Source organism: Pteropus medius, unplaced genomic scaffold, assembly GCF_902729225.1.
Source record: "Pteropus medius unplaced genomic scaffold, Ma_sr-lr_union100, whole genome shotgun sequence".
NCBI lineage: Eukaryota > Metazoa > Chordata > Mammalia > Chiroptera > Pteropodidae > Pteropus > Pteropus medius.
The window spans coordinates 19,076,576-19,097,685 of record NW_024344240.1 but is presented as its reverse complement, the minus strand read 5'-3'; the positions used below and the strand labels follow the sequence as shown (position 1 = coordinate 19,097,685).

At 38.5% G+C, this 21,110-nt stretch overlaps 1 protein-coding gene and 1 long non-coding RNA gene across 3 annotated transcripts in view; one reads left to right on the top strand and one right to left on the bottom strand.

Moving 5' to 3' along the window:
* Positions 1–4,701: 4,701 nt before the first annotated feature.
* LOC120607285 (uncharacterized) lies at positions 4,702–7,544 on the bottom strand. Its single transcript, XR_005654118.1, has 2 exons — positions 7,424–7,544; positions 4,702–6,269 (listed from the first exon to the last, which is right to left on the bottom strand). It is a non-coding gene; the product is annotated as an uncharacterized LOC120607285 (long non-coding RNA).
* Positions 6,707–21,110, top strand: part of EEA1 (early endosome antigen 1) — a 105,233-nt gene continuing 90,829 nt past the window's right edge. Inside the window, exon 1 of one of the 2 annotated variants that reach the window (XM_039869040.1) lies at positions 6,707–6,917. In XM_039869040.1, the coding sequence (XP_039724974.1) occupies positions 6,894–6,917 (24 nt within the window). In that variant the 5' untranslated portion in view covers positions 6,707–6,893. The remainder of the gene's footprint in view (positions 6,918–21,110) is intronic. The other variant, XM_039869039.1, reaches the window with a different exon arrangement.

The following is a 21,110-nucleotide window of genomic DNA, read 5'->3' as shown; positions in this document are numbered from 1 at the left end:
TTCTAGCTTCTGCATTCCTTGACTCATAATTCCTTCCTTGCATCATTCCAATCTCTTGTTTCCATTGTCACATCTTTCACTTCCTCTTTTGTATAAAATCTTTACCTCTTTTTTTAAAACAAATTGTGATAAAATACAATAACATAAATTTACTATTTTAGTCATTTTTAAGTGTACTCTTCAGTGGCATTGAGTACATTCATATTGTTAGGCAACCATCCTACCAACCATTTCCAGAAATTTTTAACTGAAAAAAGTTTTAAAATGTTTACCATTATTTTTATATTTCCTTTCAGTGTGGTATATGGAAGGAATCACAGCTTTGTAGACGTGGATAAATTTCACACTTCTGATCCTCAGTGAACTTCATCTCTGATATTTAACATAGAACTGTAGACAGCATATATGATGTATCTAGCACCAGACCATGCTCTTTGCTCTTAATAACTTAGATTTAGTATATCCGAACCTATAGAATCTAGTTTATTTTCCAGCATTTCTCTAGAGAGAGGATAGCTTGACTCCTATTTAACATAAGATCTCAACTGCTCTGCCTCGAGTTTGAACTTGATTCACTCACTGCATCTACTGGCTCCCTTGCGCTTTGTCTCCTCCTTGGGCAGGGCCAGTGGAAAGCACCAGCAAGAAATCCAGACATATATTCCCTTGGTACCATGTCTAAGCATTTTCTAAATATATGTCTACTGAAGGTCACAGCTCATGTCCTGCAGCTCTCTCTCATAGTTCTCTTTGGATTCTGGTAACTGCTTCCTCTTCTTGCCCCTTCAGGCACTAGTTCAACTAGATATATGGTAACTTCTACTGTTGCTAACTCAGGTGTGCTTTACCATTTCTTACTGGTTTTCTTAACTTCTGACCATATGTACTTAAATAGTCTCCTTTAAAATATCTTCAATTCTACTTTACCATCTGGGCCCCTGACTGATTCTTTCTTTTTCCTTTTTTGAAACAAATCTTAGAACTCTATTATGTAAAACATAACAGTGAAGCTACATCAACTGACGTGAGGGTGAATAATTGCTTATTTTTCCCTATCCACTGAGGTTGCCTCTGAGAATTTAGGGTTTGGAGAGACACACTTAGAAAAACACTGGACTTAGGAAATCCAAGGAAATACCCTCCTTAAACTGTGCTCTGATGATATCTGTCTACCAAACTTGTTAAATAACTTTATCTGACCTCACAAACACACTTGAGGAGCTTGTGAGAACAAAGCGTCAGATATTGGCTCTGTGGGGGAGGAAAAACATTCTATTCTTCCTTTCTAGGTCCTTTTGCATACATGGGAGAGACTCAGGAAGACTGAATAACTTTCCAAAGTGGCCCAAGCTATCACCTTGAATACCATCCGCAGCTAAAAACAAAAGAAGATGTTGAGGGGAAGGGGGAAAGCCAATTATGGGTGGATACCAGGAAAAGCAGTCAACAAGGGTAAGGTTTTTCTGCAGATTGAGTTCTTGTCTTCTCAGTTGGTAAGAGTTCCTAGAGACTGAGTCATTCTTCTCTTCTTGCTACAGAGAAAGAGATATTCTTACCAATGGAGATTTCCCTTTTATGTGTAAATGTCTCTTACAAAGGGTAACTTCTTCATTTTCAGAATTTCTCCCAAATCTGCTATTTCTTTAGAATAACCAGTCTAAAATTATTGGTATACCAACAAAGCATATTTTGGGGTGGCAAACTTTGCTCTCCTCCAATTTCATTTCTATACTGCCTTTTGTGACAGTACTTTTGGTTGGCTGTTCAGCTAGGAGGTCCATAGGTTGATCTCAGTTAGAACAGATAAAAATGATGATTTGAATTTGAACATCAATTTCACTTTGATTAACTACTAATTTTTTTTTTTTTTCAAACTGGCAATATAAAGATATTTGCAAGATCAAAAGATAAGCTATCCTAGATCCCCATTGCTTTCCTAGTACCCCAACTGTGTAGTTTTAGGAAACCCACACAGAATGGGAAGTCTACCAGGTCAGAAAGTCCCAACCATGAACTTTCTGTGTATGATTGGAGGAGCCACATTGGCACTCAAGAGTTCCACCCTATTATGATAGATGAGAATTTTTGTTTGTGCCATCTCTACATGATTCCATAGTCTATTTTGTACTCCATCAACTTGTGGTTTAAATGCAATAGGTTTGGCTATGGCCTATCACATATACAGTCAGAGCATTATTTTTAATAGATCTTAAAACATAACTATTACTTTGGATTTTCCCTAAATCTGCCTCCAAAGAAATTCTGTGGAGACTTGATATTTTTCTTGAGGTTAATCAGGTCAATTAACGTATAGGGAAAAATCAGTAGAGTTTTGGAGGATTCATGTATCTCCCCATTTCTTTGAAGTCTTCATTTTTCCTCTCTCCTCATCCTGTCCCCAAGGGCTGAAAGAAGCATAAAATGACATTAGGCTTTGATTAGTTGGTTCAGGATGGTTGTAAAATGTTTAGAATATACAAAAACAAACAAAACCCACTAAGAATTATACAGTTTAAAAGAGTAAACTTTATGGTTTGTGAATTATATCTCAATTTTGTTTTAAAGGTACAAATAAATAAGCAAGAGGAAAAAAATTTTTTAAGTGAGTAATTCAGTTAAAAAAAAAAAAAGATCTACTTGATGCCACATAGCTGTTTACTAGTCCTGTGTGTATTCTTTAGAATCCCTAAACTATTTTTGCCTTACTTATACAGAGCCATCATCTGCACTTTGCTTATTGTGTTGTGATTTTTCGTGGATTGCTTCTAACTGCAAATGAATTATTTGGTTATCACACAAGAAATTAACAAGAGAAAAAATGTTCTAATTTATAGAAGGTGGGCAATAGGTTGTTCCCCATAAATACTGGGGAATTTTGAAGAGTTAGAAAATATCCATACTATATTAAAAGGAAAACAAATACCAAATAGGATCAGAAGATTGTTGAATTGCACTCAATATTGTTGGATTTGGACCATATATTCACAAGTAGGAAGCTGTTAGTTTGAGGAATCCTGTAAGGCAACTCTTGCAGGAATAATTACATACACTTCTGTCTTACTTAGTTTGGGCCACTATAACAAAATTCACAGTCTGGTGGCAGAAATGTATCGGTCACAGTTCTGGAGGCTGGAGACTGAGATCAGAAAGTCTGGGTGCTATGTGGAGAGGTCAGCACTGGAGATTCAGACTTGGGAGTCTTGGGTACACAGATGAAGTTTAAAGCCAGGGGACTGGCTGAGATCACTTCTAGGCTGTGTGTGATAGGTAAAGGAGGGGTCTTAGGACAGAGTGGGGAGCACTTGAACATTAAGATATACAGTAGAGAAGCTGTCGATTGAGTCAGAGAAGGAATAGTCATTGAGGAGAAAAAACAGAAAGTGCATTGTCAAGGAAGAGAAGAGAATAAAATAATTCAATGAGGGATTGCCCAACAGTTTTGAATGTAAATGAGAGTCAAAGTCAAAAATGATAAAGTCATCTTTGGATTAGGCAACATGTAGGTCATTAGTAATCTTAACATGAGCAGTCTCATTGGAGTAGGTGAGAAGGAGGCTTGACTGGAGTGGGTTAAGAAAATGCAAGGTAAGACAGTGAAATAACTATAGATGTGAAAGTCATTTTAGAGACCTAGAGAAAGAAGACAGGAGGAAAGTGTAACAGGAATGCTGCTGGACTGTGTTGAGTTCCGACCAGAAATCTGTGGCTACAAGGCAAAATGAGCCCAATAGCCCCGGTTGTACATGTGCATCTCTAGTGATATTCAGCTGCTCCTGTGCAGCATAGAGTAGGTAGATAGCTGGGTTTGGGTTCTCCTAGATGAAAACAACAGAGGAAGAGAGAGATGAAGAAGTTCAAAATATTTGCAAGAATGGGGGGACTATCAAGTTGAATCACAAACAACTGGATTTTGATGGAAATGACACTAGGGAAATGGCTAATAGTAAGAAAGAGAGGACAATGGACCTGAGATCTTGGTGGAGTCAAAGAACTAATAGAATATTAATGTAAGATAGATAAATGAATAGGAATTAGTGGCCAGATAGGATAAGCAGAACTGTTATGTGTGGGAAGCTGCTAGATTAGTGAAAGGTATTTTTACATGATATCTCTCATCTACTGCTTATTTTCTTTTGCAGAATTAAGTTCTCTAGTGTATGCCAGTGATGGAGTTGTCATAAACTGCAGGGGAGCACACAGATTTTTGAATAACCCATTTGCTAAGTGGTAGATGAGAGTCTATTATATTAGTCAAAAGATTCCACAGGAGAATTCCAATAGAGATGGCTTTAGAATGTAACATTAATAAGCAACTTTAAAGTAAATTAATTTCTGAAAGACAAACAAAAAAGAGAAACAAATATCACTTTAAATGGAAAACTGTTTCCTTTCTCTGCTTACAACACTTCTGACACCAAACACGTGGTGTTTTATTTAACACCAAGCAATTCTCCAATTCTCCGGACACCAACTGGGTGTCCTACAATTCAATTCAATTCTGATACTAACCACCCATAGTTAACACAGACCCTACAGTTTAAGAGTTTAGTCCTACAGAATACTCTCAACTTCAGACACCAGTCAAAAGTCCCAGGTTGTCATCTGTACTTCATACTAACTATGTATAAATTGGACGTTCCCACAACACCATTCTCAGGTTCAATAATATGCAATACCAGCTCATGGAACTCAAGGAAACACTTTGTTTACTATTACCAGTTTATTATAAAGGATACAACTCAAGGATGGCCAAATGGAAGGTATGCATAAGGCAAGGTAAAATGGAAGGGCTCCAGAGCATCCCTGTTCTCTCTAGGCATATCATTCTCCCAGCATCTTGATGTGTTCACCAACCCAGAAGCTCTTCAAACCTCATTGTTTGAGATTTTCATGGAGGTTCCATTACAGAGGCAGGATTGATTGGCCATTGGAGATTAACTTTTGCAGCTCCTCTTCCCTTCAGTAGGTGGAGGCAGATGGGTCTGAAAATTCCAACCTAATCATGCATGGGTCTTTCTGGTGTTCAGCATTATCTTAAGCTATCTAGGGATCCCCAATCATCAGTCATTCAGTAGCATTCAAAAAGACACTCTTATCTCTCTGGGGATTCTAGAGTACTTAGAAGCTCTATGTCAGGAACCAGGGTCAAAAATTAAATATTAGAACAAAAGGTGCTTCTAGCACCCTAACACACCTGAATTCACGAGGGTTTTAGAAGCTCTGTGCCAGGAATTTGGGGCAGAGACCAAATACCTATTTATTATTTCACACAGTTTTATCACCCTAGTTGGTTAAAATATTTCCCATATTGTCTGAAAATAATGCACCAGTGTCTGGAAAGATGAAAAAGTGTAGGCTTTGCTATGTTTGCCTGGAAGTATTTAAGTGCACTATTATCAATAGTGATTAATAATGTATTAGTTGTAGGCAGGGTTGTTTTACTGCAGACACAGTAAAAAACAGAACATGTTTGGGATAGAAACAACATATATCATATAATATTTTACACTTTACAGAACACTTTTACATTAATTCACTTGAGAATAATATTCGCTGCATCTTTTCAAAATACTTTCCAATAAGCACTCCATTCATTGCTTGGTAGACTTCAGTCCTCCCCGCCCCAAGGTTTGTTGCATTCGTACCTCTAGTTCCCTATTTAAATAACATTAAAGGCTTCCCTCTTTCTCCTAGGGTAAAAATCAAACCACTTAGATTGTGAATACTAGCTGAATGGTAAGACTCGGAGCTGTGATTTTGAGTTTAAATGACATCGTTCCTGGAAGTCAGTTCCAAGTCCACGTCCTCGTTTTGGCATATGGTTTATTTGTGACCTCATAATTTTTTCTTAATCTATAAAACAGACACATTAACGCCGATTCACTTCATATAACTATATCAGAATAGGTTTTAAATTCTTTAGAATGGTCCAAACATGGACTTTAGAAAGATAAAGTGCAACATGTTAGCGACATCAGTCCATTAAATATTGTTGTTATAATCCCAAAGGGACAAGTTCAAACTTCTCTTGCTAACTTAAATTCCAGTTTCGTCCTACCCTTTTTTCTGATTCTTTATTTTTCCTTTGTCTGAAATTAGAAGCAGGAAGGGAACAGGGAAAAGAAACAAGGGGTCGGACAAGGGCAGGGAAGCCCAACAGACGGGTCGGTTAATCGTGTCTGCGATTCTCTCCTTTGCTTCCACGCAGGGGCTAAGCGCTTCTAGCAGAAATGAGGATCCAGGCCAGGTTCAGTACAGGCCAGGGTCACCTGAAAAATTTTAGAGAGCAGCCTGAGGTCTCACCGCAGATACTCATCCCGAAGCCGCTTCTCCAGTCACGGTCATGGGCACCCCTACGCCGGGCCCCAAGGTTTCTCACCCTCTTTCCTAGCGGGCACGCGGTCTGAGCGCGGGCGCGGCCTCTGACGGAGCGCGCGGGCGTGCGCTCGGCGGCCACTGCGTTCCCGAGATCGGCGGAAGGAGCGGCGGCACCAGTATCCTGTCTCCTGTCCGTCACGCAGCCGCCCACGCCACCGCCGCTGCCGATTGGTGCAGGGCCTGGCCAGGCCTTTCCTAGCCCCGCCCCCTCCGCGGATGGACAGGCCGAGTGGGCGGGGCTGCGGCAGGCGGGTCCGCCCAGCTGTCAGTTACCGTGGTGGCCCAGCCGGCGGGCGGGCGCTCGCTGGCTACCTCGTCGGTCGCTCGCGCGCGCTCCCTTTCGCCTCCCGTGGGGAAGTCGGGGCCGCCCGAGCGGCCGCCGCCACCGCCTCGCCCCGACCTCCTCCTTGGTCCCCTCCAGGCTCAGTGTCTTCCTCCCGCTCACCCCCGAGTAGTCAGTGGCCCCGCGTTGGGTCCGGAGAGTAACCGCGGCGACGCCGGGTGGTGTTTAAACCATGTTGAGGAGGATTTTGCAGAGGGTAAGAGAGTGAAACCGTCTTTCCGGCAGCACGTGAGCGGGAGAGCCCGAGCCCTGGGCTGCGGGTGCCGCCACCGCGCTGTGGAGCCGAGGCGGCGGCGCGGGCGCCCCCTCCTTAGCGCGGGCTCCTTCCTTCTCTAGGCCCCGCTGCCCGGGAGACGATTAGGCCGCGGTCGTCCGCCCCGGGGTCGGGTCGTGGGGGAAGGGAGGGCGGGCGGGGCGGCGGCGGGGCGAGAGGCCGGAGCCGGGGCCGGGCGCCCAGGCCCGGCGCGCCGCTCTGGCGCGGGGCTGTCGGTGCGAGAGGGCGGCGGGGCGGGAGGGTGTGGTACAGGCGCGTTCCTCCCAGATCCTAGAATGGCCGTGTAAATGGAGAGTTGGTGCCCGCGGGACCGGCCCGCCAGCCGCCTGCAGGGCTGGAGATGGCCTCGTGGGAGATTGTGGGCGGCTTGCTTAGCTCTAACCCACCCTTCCTGGCCAGGGGACCCCCCAACTTTACACCACACGCACCTTCCACATACGGCTTCGGTTTCTCATCTGGACAGCGTTGGAGGGTAATGTGGTGAAACCTGGCCTAGCATGGGCCCAATCGTGGTACCGGCTCTTAACTGGCAAAGTCAGCTGAGAAGGAAGATATTACTCACTGTTGGAAACTTTTTTTTTCCAATTAAAAATGCGTTCTCCCCTCCCAGCCAGTCCTTTTTTTGAGCTGTCCAAGAATAAATCCGCAGTAGGCTTTAACCAGTGGTATACACTTAGTCCTTCACTTTCTGCCAGTGCTATCTGTATTTGAAATCTGGAAAAACTCTAAGATATAAAGATTAGAGCATTGGAAAGCTGTAGGTGTATTCTTTAGGAATCAGTTCTTAGAATAACATAAAATCTATTTTTCTATAAGAGTTACTGTACTAAAAAATTTTGTTTTGGATGGCTTCTTTTTTTCTCTTTGATAGGGTGCAACAAAATGTAAATGACTGCATAGTTGGTGCCAAACCCATTAGTTAGTATAGACTGAGTAGGGTAACTAGTTCAAAAGACAGAAGAAATGAGTGAATTCCTGATATTCAGCCAAGGAATGTGCCAAAGAGAATTGAGCCAACCATTATATAGAGAGTGTACTTGCTTCTGCATAGCTTTTGTGAAACGTTTAAGTCATGTGAAAGTTGGTCGTATATATCAGGGAGAGAAATGGTTAACTTTTGTATCTGCCACCTTTTATTGACATTTGACGATTTTTTTCAGTGGTTTTGTCAGAGTTTTTGAAATGTTGATAAGCTGGTGATTTTGGCAGTAGCAGGGCATGCCCTTTACTCTTGCCATCGGTTCCTGTGGTCAACAGTAAAAACTGTGCATGATTTACTTGTAGTACTTAGAGATTTTTCTTTTGTCGGACCTGGAGAAATGGATTACCTCATGCCTCTGATTTTTTGTCATAGTTCCACAACTGAAAATTAGTTAGCCTGTGGTTTGTTTTAAAGTTTGTGTATAAAACAAAGTGTTTGCTGACTTAAGAGTAGCTTCTGGTAGTTATAGATTAGGTTTCAGAAATATGGGATGCTTTCCAGTACTCTTAGCTTAATGTTGTTAAGCATTGGTGTTGGTGCATACACAACTGTTGCAGAAGTTTCAGTCGAAACTACAAATTTGGAATTTTGGTTATTGCTGAGATGTGATATGGAATCATCACATAGGAATAAGTCAGTTGATAACTGAGTTTCTTAACCATGGCACTATTGATACTTGTGACTGGATAATTTTTTATTTTGGGGGGCTGTCTTTTGCATTTGTTAAGAAGTTTAGCAGCATTCCTGGCTTATACCCACTAGATGCCAGTAGCACCCCCAAATCCCTTTTCCCCTATTGTGACAACCAAAAATATCTCCAAGACTTTACCAAATGTCTTCTAGGGGCTCAATTGCCCCTGGTTGAGAACCACTGTGTTAAATGTATATAATCTTTTATAGGACAGTTTGAATTGTTTCTCACAGGTAAATTTATTTATTTTTCACTGTACTTATATTGAGAATCAGTAAATGCCAGTTATATGCTAGGGGCTGGGAAACAGTTAAATAAGATATGGGCCCTCCATTTACAGCTCACAGCTTGGTTATGGAAGTGGACATTTAAAAGTAATTACATGCTATACTAATTGGGGGGATCACTTCGTAAATTAAATAAATGTCTAAAAACACTATGCTGTACACCTGAAACTAATATAAAATAATATTAAATGTCAACTCACATTGAAAAATAAAAATTTAAAAAATAAAAGTAATTACAGTATTATGTAATAGAAGAATGGAGAGTGCACTGGATGCTACTTTGTAGGAGGGTGTTTGGATAATCATGGAAAACTTCAGGGAGGAAGGCATGTTTAAAGCTCAGAAGAGGGAAGGGCGTGTCTGGCAGAGGGAATTGCAAATGCCATGACAAGGAGTCATGAAAGGGTGGATAATATTAGGGGGATGATGAACTATCAAGTTTAGGAAGTGAAATATGTCTAGGAACTGGTGGGAGATGAAGCTGCAGGAGTAGCTATAGACCAGATTATGACAAGCCCGGGGTGCCTTTGGAGTTCAGCTTTTACCTTGTAGGTGGATCAGTGTTAATGCTCAGAATTTTATAAGACCTTTTGATAAAAACCTTAAGGAAATCTTGTGATTTTATTAGTACTTTAGAACCTAGAATATATATTTTATTAACTCCATAGGTGATATTTACTAACAAATATAACTGGAATCTTTAAATTATGTGTAACAAGGTAACCATTTTATTTTGATAATCTTGATAATCTCGGCAGAGATATTAAGATGTAAGATTAAATCTAAACTTGTTGCTTTAGAGATTTGTTTGAAATGGACTCTATGCTTTGAAAGTATATTGCATTCCTTTAACATTATGTTTTTAGATGGCCTTTTCATTTAACTGTTGTAATTTTCTTCTAAATAGTGTCCTTTAAATAGCATTTTTGAAAGTAGAAACAAGCAATGCGCTTATAATAAATTATAACTCAGAGTCTTTAAACATCACCAATAAAATCCCAGGGTACTTTACAGAAAATTAGGTTTCTAATTCTCCTCCTCCTCCTGCTCCTTCTTCTTCTCTTTCTAAAGGATGTCTCTCTGAGGCTTGAAGGGCCTGAAGAAAATATAGAGATAGCTTCAATATATATGTATTGACTTTTTTGCGTGACAGTCCTTTGAAGAGACATGTGAATTTGAAGTGCTTGATGTCCAGAAAGATGATCAGCATTTAGTACTTAGGTAGTTCGTAAACTTTGTTGCAATTTATTTCTTAAGGATCTTACTGTGATTTAACATTAGTGTATTTGATGTACTTTTACTGGTATATATCAATGATATTGCTAAAGGAAAAATGAATTTAATTATTCTAGAACTGTAGGAATAGGAGGCTTCTTTTCTGGTCAACAGGCCTATAATGAGGAAGTAGAAATAGAGATTCAGTGATTTACCTAAAGCAGCACACTTAGTAGATGTCAAAACAGACTACAACCAATTTTTTCCAACTTCCAATCCATTTCCCTTTTCCTGGCACCTTGTTGCCCTTTTCTCCCACACTCAACTGGTGTGGTTAGCACTATGCTAGTCACTGTGGAAGATATAGGAAAAATATAAGACATAACTTATAACTTCTTCGTCAAGGAACTTATATGTTTAAGTGCGAAAGTAAATGATATAGACAATAAAGGCTATAGTAGTACAGAGGAGGAAAGATCAGAAACGAACCTGTGTGATGCGATTTTGGTGAATATCTGTGATTAGGAGAGAAAGAGACAAGTTTCATTCTAGGAAGGAGTTAAAAAATGAGCGAAGACTCAGAGATGGGAATGAATTCATTCTTCCTGCCGGCCCGCCTTCCTTTGCATATTGCCTTTTAATAAACAAATATTTATGACACTTGCTATGTGCTAGATACTGGGGATACAACAGTGAATAAGACACAATCTCTTAAGTAGCTTAAAACCAAGTGACTTTTAGAGAGAGAGATATGTTTAGAGTAGAAAGAAATTGAGAGAGAAATTTACAAACATAGTGTGACACCTCATTTTGGATATTCTTGTCTAGCTCAGCCCTGTCCAGTGCATATGAGTCATATATGTGATTTAAAGTTTCTACTAGCCACGTTGAAATAAAGTCAAAAGGAAGAGGTGAAATTAATTTTAAAAGTATATTTCCTTTGACCCAACATATCTAAAATATTTTTAAAGTAATCAATATAAAAATTAATGAGATATTTTACATTCTTTTTGTACTAAGTTTTTGAAGTCTGGTATGTATTTTGCACTAACAGCACATTTCAATTTGGACTAATCATATTTCAGCTATTTTAACTGCCTCAGGTAGCAAGTAGCTATTGTATTGGATAGTGCAGGTCTAGTTGAATATATATATATATATATATATATATATATATAAAATTTTTAACTTTTTATTTAGAATTAATTTCAAACTTATAAAAAATTGCAAGAATAAAACAATACAAGGAACACCTGCATACTCTTAATCTAGATCTATCTATTATTAACATTTTATTCTATTTGTTTTATCATTTGCTCACTTTCTTTTCCCTTCTCCTTCCCTTTCCCTTTCCTTTTGTCCTTCACCCCTTTCCTCCTCCTTCTCCTTTATGGTGGTGGTGGTGGTGGTGGTCTTCTTTCTTCCTTCTTTTTACTCCTCCTTCTCCCCGCTTCCTCTTCCTCCTACCTCCCCCCTTCCCTCTCTCTAATTTTTTTTTCTGAATCATATCGGGATCAGTTATAATCCTTTACCTCTGAATACTTAAGTGAAGGATAGGGATATTTTCTTACATAACCACAGTATAGTTGCAGACGATCTAAGTTTACATTGGTTCAATTTACTATCTATCCATAATTCCAGTTTTGCAATCGCTCTGATAATGTCCTTTGTAGCATTTCCCCCTCTCTAGTATAGGACCCAATTAGGGTTATATATTATATTTAGTTGTTATGTTGCTTTAGCCTCTTTTAAAATGGAACATTTCCATAGCATTTCTTTGTAATTTATGACATTTGTGAAGAATGCAGATCCCCTCCTGCCTTTTTTTTTTTCCCCTAGAATATTCCTTGTGTTGCATTTGTCTGACATTTTCTTGTGATTAGATTGGGATTATTCATTCTTGGCCAGAATGTTTCTTAGAAGATGTGTCCTTCTCAGGTTATCACATCCGGAGGCCCATGATGGCCTTCTGTCTTTCATGGGTGATGTGAATTTTAATTACCTTGTCAAAGGTCAAGGTGTAGCTGTTTTTCTGACTAGGTAATATTTTTTTTCCTTTGCATCTACTAGGCAGATACTCATAAGACCATGCAAATATCCTGCTCCTTATTAAAATTTTCCCTAGATTTTGCATCTATCATTGATTTGTGCCTGATCTAATCTTCACCACAATGACTGCAAAATGATGATTTTCCCACTCCGGCATTCCTTCCACATTTACCATTTGGTATTTGGCTTCCCCTTCCTCTGTCCCTTCCCTCCTGGCTCCCTTCCATCCTAGTCCTACCTCCCTTCTCTATCAATTCCCTTCCTTCTCAGTACCATTTTTCCTTCCTTCCTTCCTTCCTTCTATTCCTTCCTTCCATTATTTCTTCCCTTCACTACTTCCTTCCTTCTTTCCTTCCCTATTAGTATGGACTCATAATTTCATTTTTTTTTCATGGTTTATAACTCATCACTGTATTTAATTATTTTGGTGCTCACATTGTCCCAGGATTGAACAGTGGGAGCCCCTTCAAGATGGTTCCTGTGTCCTTTTGACATGCCCCTATCATTTTTTTGAGCTCTTCCTTTCTGGTATAATAAGGCATTCCAAGCTTATCCTTTAACTACCCTTTCCCAGCCCTGAAATTAGCCATTTCTCTGAGGAGCCCTTTTCTTTTTAGTAGGGAATGGTATTAGAAACCAAGGCCTGGGGTGGCTTTCCTTCTTGTTTCTTTCGGTGGACAAATCTAACTGAACTTTTGAACTTTATTCTGTAGACATTAGGAAGTCAATAGATTTTATTCACCAGTAAAATATATTTAATATATAGGGGAGGAAAAATTCTCTTCTACCCTCTTTGGGTCTTAGGATAGGAGAAAATCATACAAATTTTATTACATTTTTACATGTATATGAGAACTTTCGCAATAGAATGAAGACCTGAAGAAGTGACCAGAGCAGAAAGTTTATACCTTTTAGACAAACAATAAACTTGTGAACAATTGATAAGATAAAGGGGTTTGGGCTAGAGGTAGTAAATGGTGAAGAAGTAACTAGGAAGATAATGGTGAGTTTAACGAAGTTAGTTTGTACAGATTTATCAGCTCCAAATTCTCTGTCTCTGTTGATAAGGGTGTCTTCCACCCTGTTGGTACAAGGAGGATACATTTTACATGGTAATTTTTACCTCCTGCTTTCAAAAAGAAAGAGGGTCAGAGTGGTTTTTTTTTTTTTTTTTTTTTACATGCTGTTTCTTAAGTGTCTTTAACTAAAAATAATATGCCAAAGTGGCATATTTTGGGGTGGCATAGTCTCTTTTTTTCAGGCACATAGTAAGAATTAATCATATTAATTGAGTATCAAAAGGAATGGGAAGGTTAATTTGCCAGTGTTTCATGTGATGTATTAAAACTATAGAAGAGTATAGGTAGAGATCATATGAGAGTGATTTTAATATTTTAGGCATAAGTAAATATGATTTGCATTAGGATGAATGCTAGCTATGTGAGCAGAAAAAAAGTGATGAATAGGGATGACCTTTGACATAGCTCTCTCCCAAACATCTATTACGGGCCTACTATGTGCTGTGGACACATTGTTGAGTAAAACAGACATGAACCCCTGAGGAGCTTAGTGTCCAGGGAAGGAGAGAGGAACTAAAGAATCACATAACTATATGGTCACATCCTTGAGTGTGAGTATTAGGAAGGAAAAGAACAGGGAGCCCCAAGAGCAATTAGCAGGAGGGCCCTGATCTAAACTAAGATGCTAGAGAAGGTGTCTCAGATTAGTTACACATTTAAGTTTGATGAAATTATGGCTCATTTATTGACGTGAATTTAAAAACTAGGATTAATTTTCTCTGTATAGATTTATTTTCAGTGTGTTAAGAATAAAGAGGAGATTATCAGGGCTAGAACTAAGTTTTCTCTCCTAATCCTGGTGGTCTTTGGCTGGAGTTAGAGACAATATAATTAATGATAATGAACTCTGGAGCCATACTATTTAAGGTGGTATCTATATGCCATTTACTATCTGAGTAGCTTTGGGCAAGTTACTTGACTTCTCTATTTTATTAGAATGGTCATAATACTAGTACCCTTCTCATAGGGTTGTTGTGAGGACTAAATGAATTAATACATGGAAGATCTTACAGCAGGATATGGCACACAGTAAGCTCTCTGTAAATGTTATTAGCTGCTCCTAATATTGGTGTTTTGTTATCATTATTATATACTCTAAATTTCTTCACAGAACACTTTTCTCATCATTCCCTTGCTTTTTTATTTTTAAAACCCCTCCATTTCGTGTGTGTGTGTGTGTGTGTAGACACATTCATTTATCATCCTGTTGAACATTTATTATGTGCTAATTACTGTGCTGGGCTTAGAGATAAAAACTCTCCAGTTTTAAAGGGAGAGGCCGATTCTTAAGTCATTACAAAGCAATGTGATCAGTGTTACTAGATACACAGAGGAAGTTTGTGAATACAAAAGAAAAATTAATTCTGTGGCAGAAAGGTGAGAGAGAAGGGCAGGGACAGGGAATGGAGATTGTCAAAGGCCTTACAGAGTATGGAGGTGACTCAGGCAAGATGGGGTGAGGGAGAGAAGGCATTTTAGAGACAATGACCAGGTAAATAAAAGAGCCTGAAACAGCCTGGCACAGCACAGCAAAATTGTGATTATTTCTGCGTGTGAATGAGGATAGTTATAAGAGATGAGACTGGAAACGGTTTTGGATTTTATACTACAGACAGTACGGAGCCAAGGAAAGTTTTTAAATGATAAAATTTGTAATAAGGAAAACTCTCAAAAATATTTTTCCTAGGTAATCTTTATAAAAGGTAAATCCTATGAATCACTCTTCTGTCTAAAGTCTGTTGGTGACTACTCAGTGCCCATAGGAGATGTTCAAATTCTTTACTTTGGTACACAGTCCTATAATGCTCTGGTTCTTTTAACACCATTTCAAGCTCATCTCCACATACATCTCTGTACAGGTACTGACCTTGCTGTCCTCACTAATTGTGTTTCCCACAACTTACCCTGTTTTCTCATCCTATCATACCTCTGTAGAAGCTTTTTGTTCTGCTCAGTGTCCTACAATCATTGCTCAGTTCAGGTGAGTTCTAGGACTTATTTACTTACTTATTTTCTTCTCCTAAAGCACCCCATACTAATTAAGAGAATGGGCTTTTAGATTTAGACCATCATTTGAACCCTGCACTCCTCCATTAATAAGGGCGAGATCTTATGCAAAATTTCAAACTCTCTGAGACCCAGTTTATTGAATTGTTGAGGATAATATGTACCTCACAGCGTTATGGGAGGATTAAATGAAATAATGTTCATGAAACACCACAGTACCCAACATTCAATAAACATTTAGTATATAGTAGCTATTGTACTACAAATCTCTAGAAAATTTATTACATTGCTTTTGTAATTTGTTTACTTGACTTCTTCCTTACTAGACTGAATTTTCTTAGAGTGGGGATTTTATTTTCTTTCTTAGTGTGCAAGATTTAACTTGTGCCAGATGCTTAGTTGTTTTCAATAATAAATATATGTTGACTACTTGATAGCTGTGTAGAGAGGATGGCTCTATTAAGGGAGAGACCAGGTAGAAAGTAATAACCCTTTATTTCCTAAAATTGTTGCACATTAGAATCATTTGGAACCCTTTAAAAAAGAAAAGATTCCCAAGTCCCTTTATCGAATCAGAATTTCTGGATCTCTGGTTGTCGGTCCAGGGGATGATGAAAGCTTGAATTCAGGCAGTGGCTTTGGGGCTAGAGAATAGATTGATTTTTCAAGAAAATTAAGAGATAGAATTGATAAGATTTGTTGACTTGTGATTAGTTTGGGTAGCAGAGAGGATGGTGGAATGGACTAAGATAAAGAATAGAGAAGGAAGGACAGGTTCGGGGAGGAAGATGAGTGTGGACTAGAAATGTGGACATCCCAGTGGAGATGTTAACTAGGCAAATGGAAATATAGGCCCAGCACTCAGGAGACATGCAGAGGCAGGTATTAGATTTGTGTGAATGTTAAAGAGAGAAGTCAAGTCAAATAAGGATTGAGAAGTGTCCCCTGAATGGAGGAGTTAGATCATACCTAGTTCAGTTTTAGGAGAGTCATAGGGAAAAATGACTGACTGGGAAGTAAGGAAAAAAATATATGTTGCACATACTTCCAAGAAATATGGAGAAGAAACAGTAACTAAATATTAAATGAATCAATGTAATCTGCCATCCTTAGACTTTGTTCTAATAAATGCTTTTTATTTTTAAGGATCACAAATTTTATCAAATCAGTTTAAACTTAAAGGGGATTTATTGTGAGGTTTCAAATCAAAGAATAAGATTTCCTATACAGCGGGTCTCTAGAGAGTAGGACTTAGAGTGGTGTTAGAGGTGGCCCTTCCCTCTGTCTCACATTCAAATGGACCACTGGCATCTTGTCTCTGCATTTCTACATCTGTCTTCCTTGCTGCCGCTTACTCGGTATGCTCAAGACCTCAAATTACCATTTGACCACGTGATTCTACTTGCTTGTCACCTGTCTTTACATAAGCAACTGGCCCAATGTTTTAATTCCCAAATCCTAAGAGAAGAGTCTAAAAATGTCCTCCTTGTCTTTTCTTGTCAGGTCATACATTGGTCTCTGGCTGGCCAACAGAGTTGCTTCTTCTGGGTCAGGTGACTATTGTTGGTTTAGTCATCTGAGGTTGGGAGTAGAGTGGGGTCATATGGTACTTAGGATTCTTCCTTCTAGGAGTTGGCACCATGAAACCCATCTTTTACAGATCGTTTTGGAAATAAGTTTTGTCTCTGAAATAGTGATAATAATTTTGATTAGGTTTATTAGGTTCTAGGAATAAAAGGTCCAGGTTAGCTCAAAAATAAGATAGTGGTGGATGTGCTTGGCAATAAGAAAGATGGAATTCCATGGAAATTCAAAATCAAAAATTTAACATGAGGTGGAGCTTCTGAGACATTTTTATTGAAAGGCTTTAAAGGATGCATGGCAGTGCTGTTCAAGACCTCCATGACAGGGCTTTATAGGTTCTTCACTCTAGGGTACCACTGTTAAAGTACTCAGTGATTCTTCACATATTTGAGTCTCTTGTAGCTATATATTTTTGTTTCTGCTCTCAGCTAATTTTCTTATCCTCTATTTTAGCTTTTTTTCCCCTCCCCACCATAGCTTCTGCATATTCAGACTCTGTGGTCATTTGAGACTTTGGCTGGGTTATGACTTTGATTTGCTCAAGACCCTCATATACTCTTACTTTACCTCATGTCTACACTCACTGTATATCTGTTTAGTGCCATTTTGTGCAGCTAATATATTATTTCTCTTTATAGTTTGCAAATCCTAAAACCTAAGTATGTGACTCAGCAGTAGTTCCTTCTTGACATTTTTTGTCATTGTTGTTGTTGTTTATTGGATCTTTTTATTGGCTGCTAGCTAGCTTGCGATTGGCTGTTGTTGAGTCCAGGTGATCACATCTGGTCAATTGGCAATAGACATGGGGTCATATAACGTGGCTGTTTTGGACTGTGTTCTCAACATGGGCTATAGTAAGGTAACTTATTTTAGGTTGGATCCATGCCTATTACATGCACTGCGATTGATTGACATATTTATTACATTAACAAGAATTATTTAGTTGCATAGCCATCTGTTTAAGTATTGTATGGGCCATAGCAGTAGATGAAATTTAATAAAACTGCATTCTTTCCCTCATCTCAGTTTTTAATATCAGACTATGATTGAGTTTTACATAAGTATGCTAATATAAAAGTTTTTCCAGAGTCTCAGTGATACTTTATTTGGACTTTATTAGCTATGTAATATTTGGAAAATGATTTAAGAATTCCTATCTTAATATGGTGCTATGCCAAAATGTGTTGTTGTGTGGGATGGATTAAGTGGTAAATCATATCGAATAAGATCTCTGATAAGGAAGTATGAATTTATTTTATTCTCTAAGATGTTTTTTTTTTTTTGACATGACATCTGTTTTCAACTTCTAAATATTTAAAGTAATGATTTAGTTTTAAAATATTTAACTATAATAAAAGAATATATTTCTGGTTATGAAAATCATATACATCATGGAAATTTGAAAAGTTTAAAAAAGAAAATTGAGAAGGAGCATAGGACTGTAGCATAGTGGGTGGTTTTACAATAAAAAAAGAGGTTTTGAAGTCAAGTGGAATTCTAGCTCTGTGCATTATTACATTTGTGATCTTAGCTAACAATTTATTTAGCTCTCTTAACCTTATTTTTTATTCTTGACTAAATGGGAATAATCCCTTTACTTAATTCAAAGGATTGTTGTGAGGATTATAAATACTTTATAATGTAAATAAATTATTTGCTGTTGTGCCTGTCATAGAGGTTATATGTTAGCTATTATTGTTAATAGAAAGATAGTTGTTAATAGAAAGATAGAATATTTTATTTAGCAGACTACCAATTGATATTTTTTTAACTGGTATAAAACTGAAGTTTCTTATGTGCATGATTTTGAAAATGCAAATGATCTAGGGGAAGTTGATTTTCTGAGCTTTTCAATAAGATCATGCCTTAGGGTTATTTTGGTTTTAAGTGTTTGAGTATAAAGGCACCAGAGCAAGTAGAGAAATCACTGATTTTGGGCAAATCATTGGGCTTTTCTTGGCTTGATTTTCCTTAATCTTTCTGGTGAGGGCACTTTTTCCCCCCTGACTTGGCTGCTTTTGAGAGATAAATTACCTGGGTGATTTCTGAAGTGCTTTTAGGGTAAAAGTGTTCGTTGAAAACCAAAGAAGTCCCAGGATTTTGAGTTTGCAGATCATTTGCAACCCCAGAGTAACATTTTAGTGTTATTAACATTTGTGTTATATAACAAATCCTGATACCTTTTACTCTATTTCTAGCATTTTTGCTGAGAAAAAATGTCTTCAGGAAGGAAGGATTCAGTGATAAAATTTGATAACTCATGTGAAGTGACTATGATAGCACCTTGCACAAAGTAGGCTCTAAAAGAGAGGTCTCCTTCTCTACGGAGATCTCCTCTCACCCAGTGTTATAGCCCCGTACGGGTATCTAAAATGCAAGTAAGGTAAATTCATTATAGTGGATGCTTTGGTGTGCACCTAGATCCCCTTTCAGGATGAAGAAACATTCCCCTAGTTACCTAGAGCCATGGCTGCCACCAAAGGTTCGTAACTTCTTTGGGCGTCGCCCTTACAGAAGGAAGCTCTTCACCCAGGATTATGTCTCCTTCCTGGAAGCAGTTTGCCCTTAATTACTGGTTGTTGTGGGTGATACAACGAATCATTATCCCCTAGCTTTAATTTGGAACTTTTATGAGGGACCATCCCAGCTTCAGGACTCTTAGTAGGATTAATTTAGGCTACTATTGCAATGTGTTACTGATCAATACTGTTCAGTTTACCCCTGGGCCCACACAGGTGTTCCTGAGAGCACTCCTCAGTAAATCTCCTGCTTGCAGATTTTAGAGTCTCAGAGTCTGTTTCCTTGGAAACCTGAATTACGAGTCATCTGCTGTTTGGATAGTTTTTCTCAGAGATTTTTGCATCATAAAAGATTATTATATTCAGGATGGATTTTAATTTTATGAATGTTGTGTTCTACTTCTTTGAAATTGATATTCTACATATCTTTTATAACAGGAATCCATGGCCAGTAGATTAGAATTTCTGTTAGATTCTGAAATGCTTAGTAGTAGGTCTGCAAGCCTTTTTGCTGGGATTTTGAACATGGCGCATAGGTGCTTTGCTCAGACAGTTAAAAAATGGTGATTTCTAAATTTTTCATTCTTTATACATACTTTGACATTTTCTGTAAAGCACTTTTTAATATCAGCCAGGGCTATTGGGTTGTCATGAATTTCAGTGCACACAGGAAAGGTAGGATCAATGCTTAATATTTTTCACTTAATTACTAATTTTCAGAATAAGATTTGGTACAGTGGTCTTTAGACTTTCTCTTTCCTTAAATATTTTATGAACTCATGGATTTATATATATTTATTGAGTTTCAATCAGCTGTAGTCAATGTGGTTTTGGATGTGCAAATTATCATAGCTTTAGCTAGTGGAAGTGCCTCTTTTACCGTTTGGGTGATCTAAACTCCAGTGCTGTCCCAGGAACATTGGAGATTCTTGGTTCTTTTCACTACCACAGAAACAATTCTAGCACAGTGAGGGTTACTTTATTAAAGGCATGTTTTGAGGTAGAAATGGATCACACCTAAACTGGCTAACCTCATGGGAACGAAAGTACACTCCCTATGAGGATCAGGTTACAGCAAGGAAAGAAGGCTTTAACAACATTGAAGTGGGAAGGTCTGTATTATATTAGGACCACTATGGCTGGTTACAAAGACATTCCTAAATGATTGGCATGTAAGGTCGTTTTGTTTGACATTTGGCTGCTATATAACACTTTGCCTAGATCTCGTGTGCTTACCCAGAATTCAGCCTGTTATAATTAGAATCATGAACTTCCGGGAATAGACATGGTATTATATGATGGTATAATGAGGCTGAGGTTGTGGGCAGGTTAGGGTAGTACCTTCTTCGCAAGTATCTGTGGCTGGGTTAAACCAGCTATAGGTTTATGGCCATCCAGTCCTTTGTTTCTCAGGATGCAGGAGTGATCCTTTAACTACAAATAGGGTGATCTTTGGGAAGTCTCTGTGCTGGGTCTTTGTTCCTTTGTTCCCTTGTTGCTCATGTCTGACTAGCTACCTTACATTCCAAAGTGACTTTTTGTCATTTTGACAGGAAGGACCCTTTTAGCATTTGATAGCTTCCTTGCTTTTTGGCACACCATGTCTTAGGTTTACCTTGTAAAGTTTCTTGTAAAGTTTATCTTGTAAAGTTTTTTATCTTGTAAAGTTTATCTTGTAAAGAAATGCCTGGAATCAGTCATT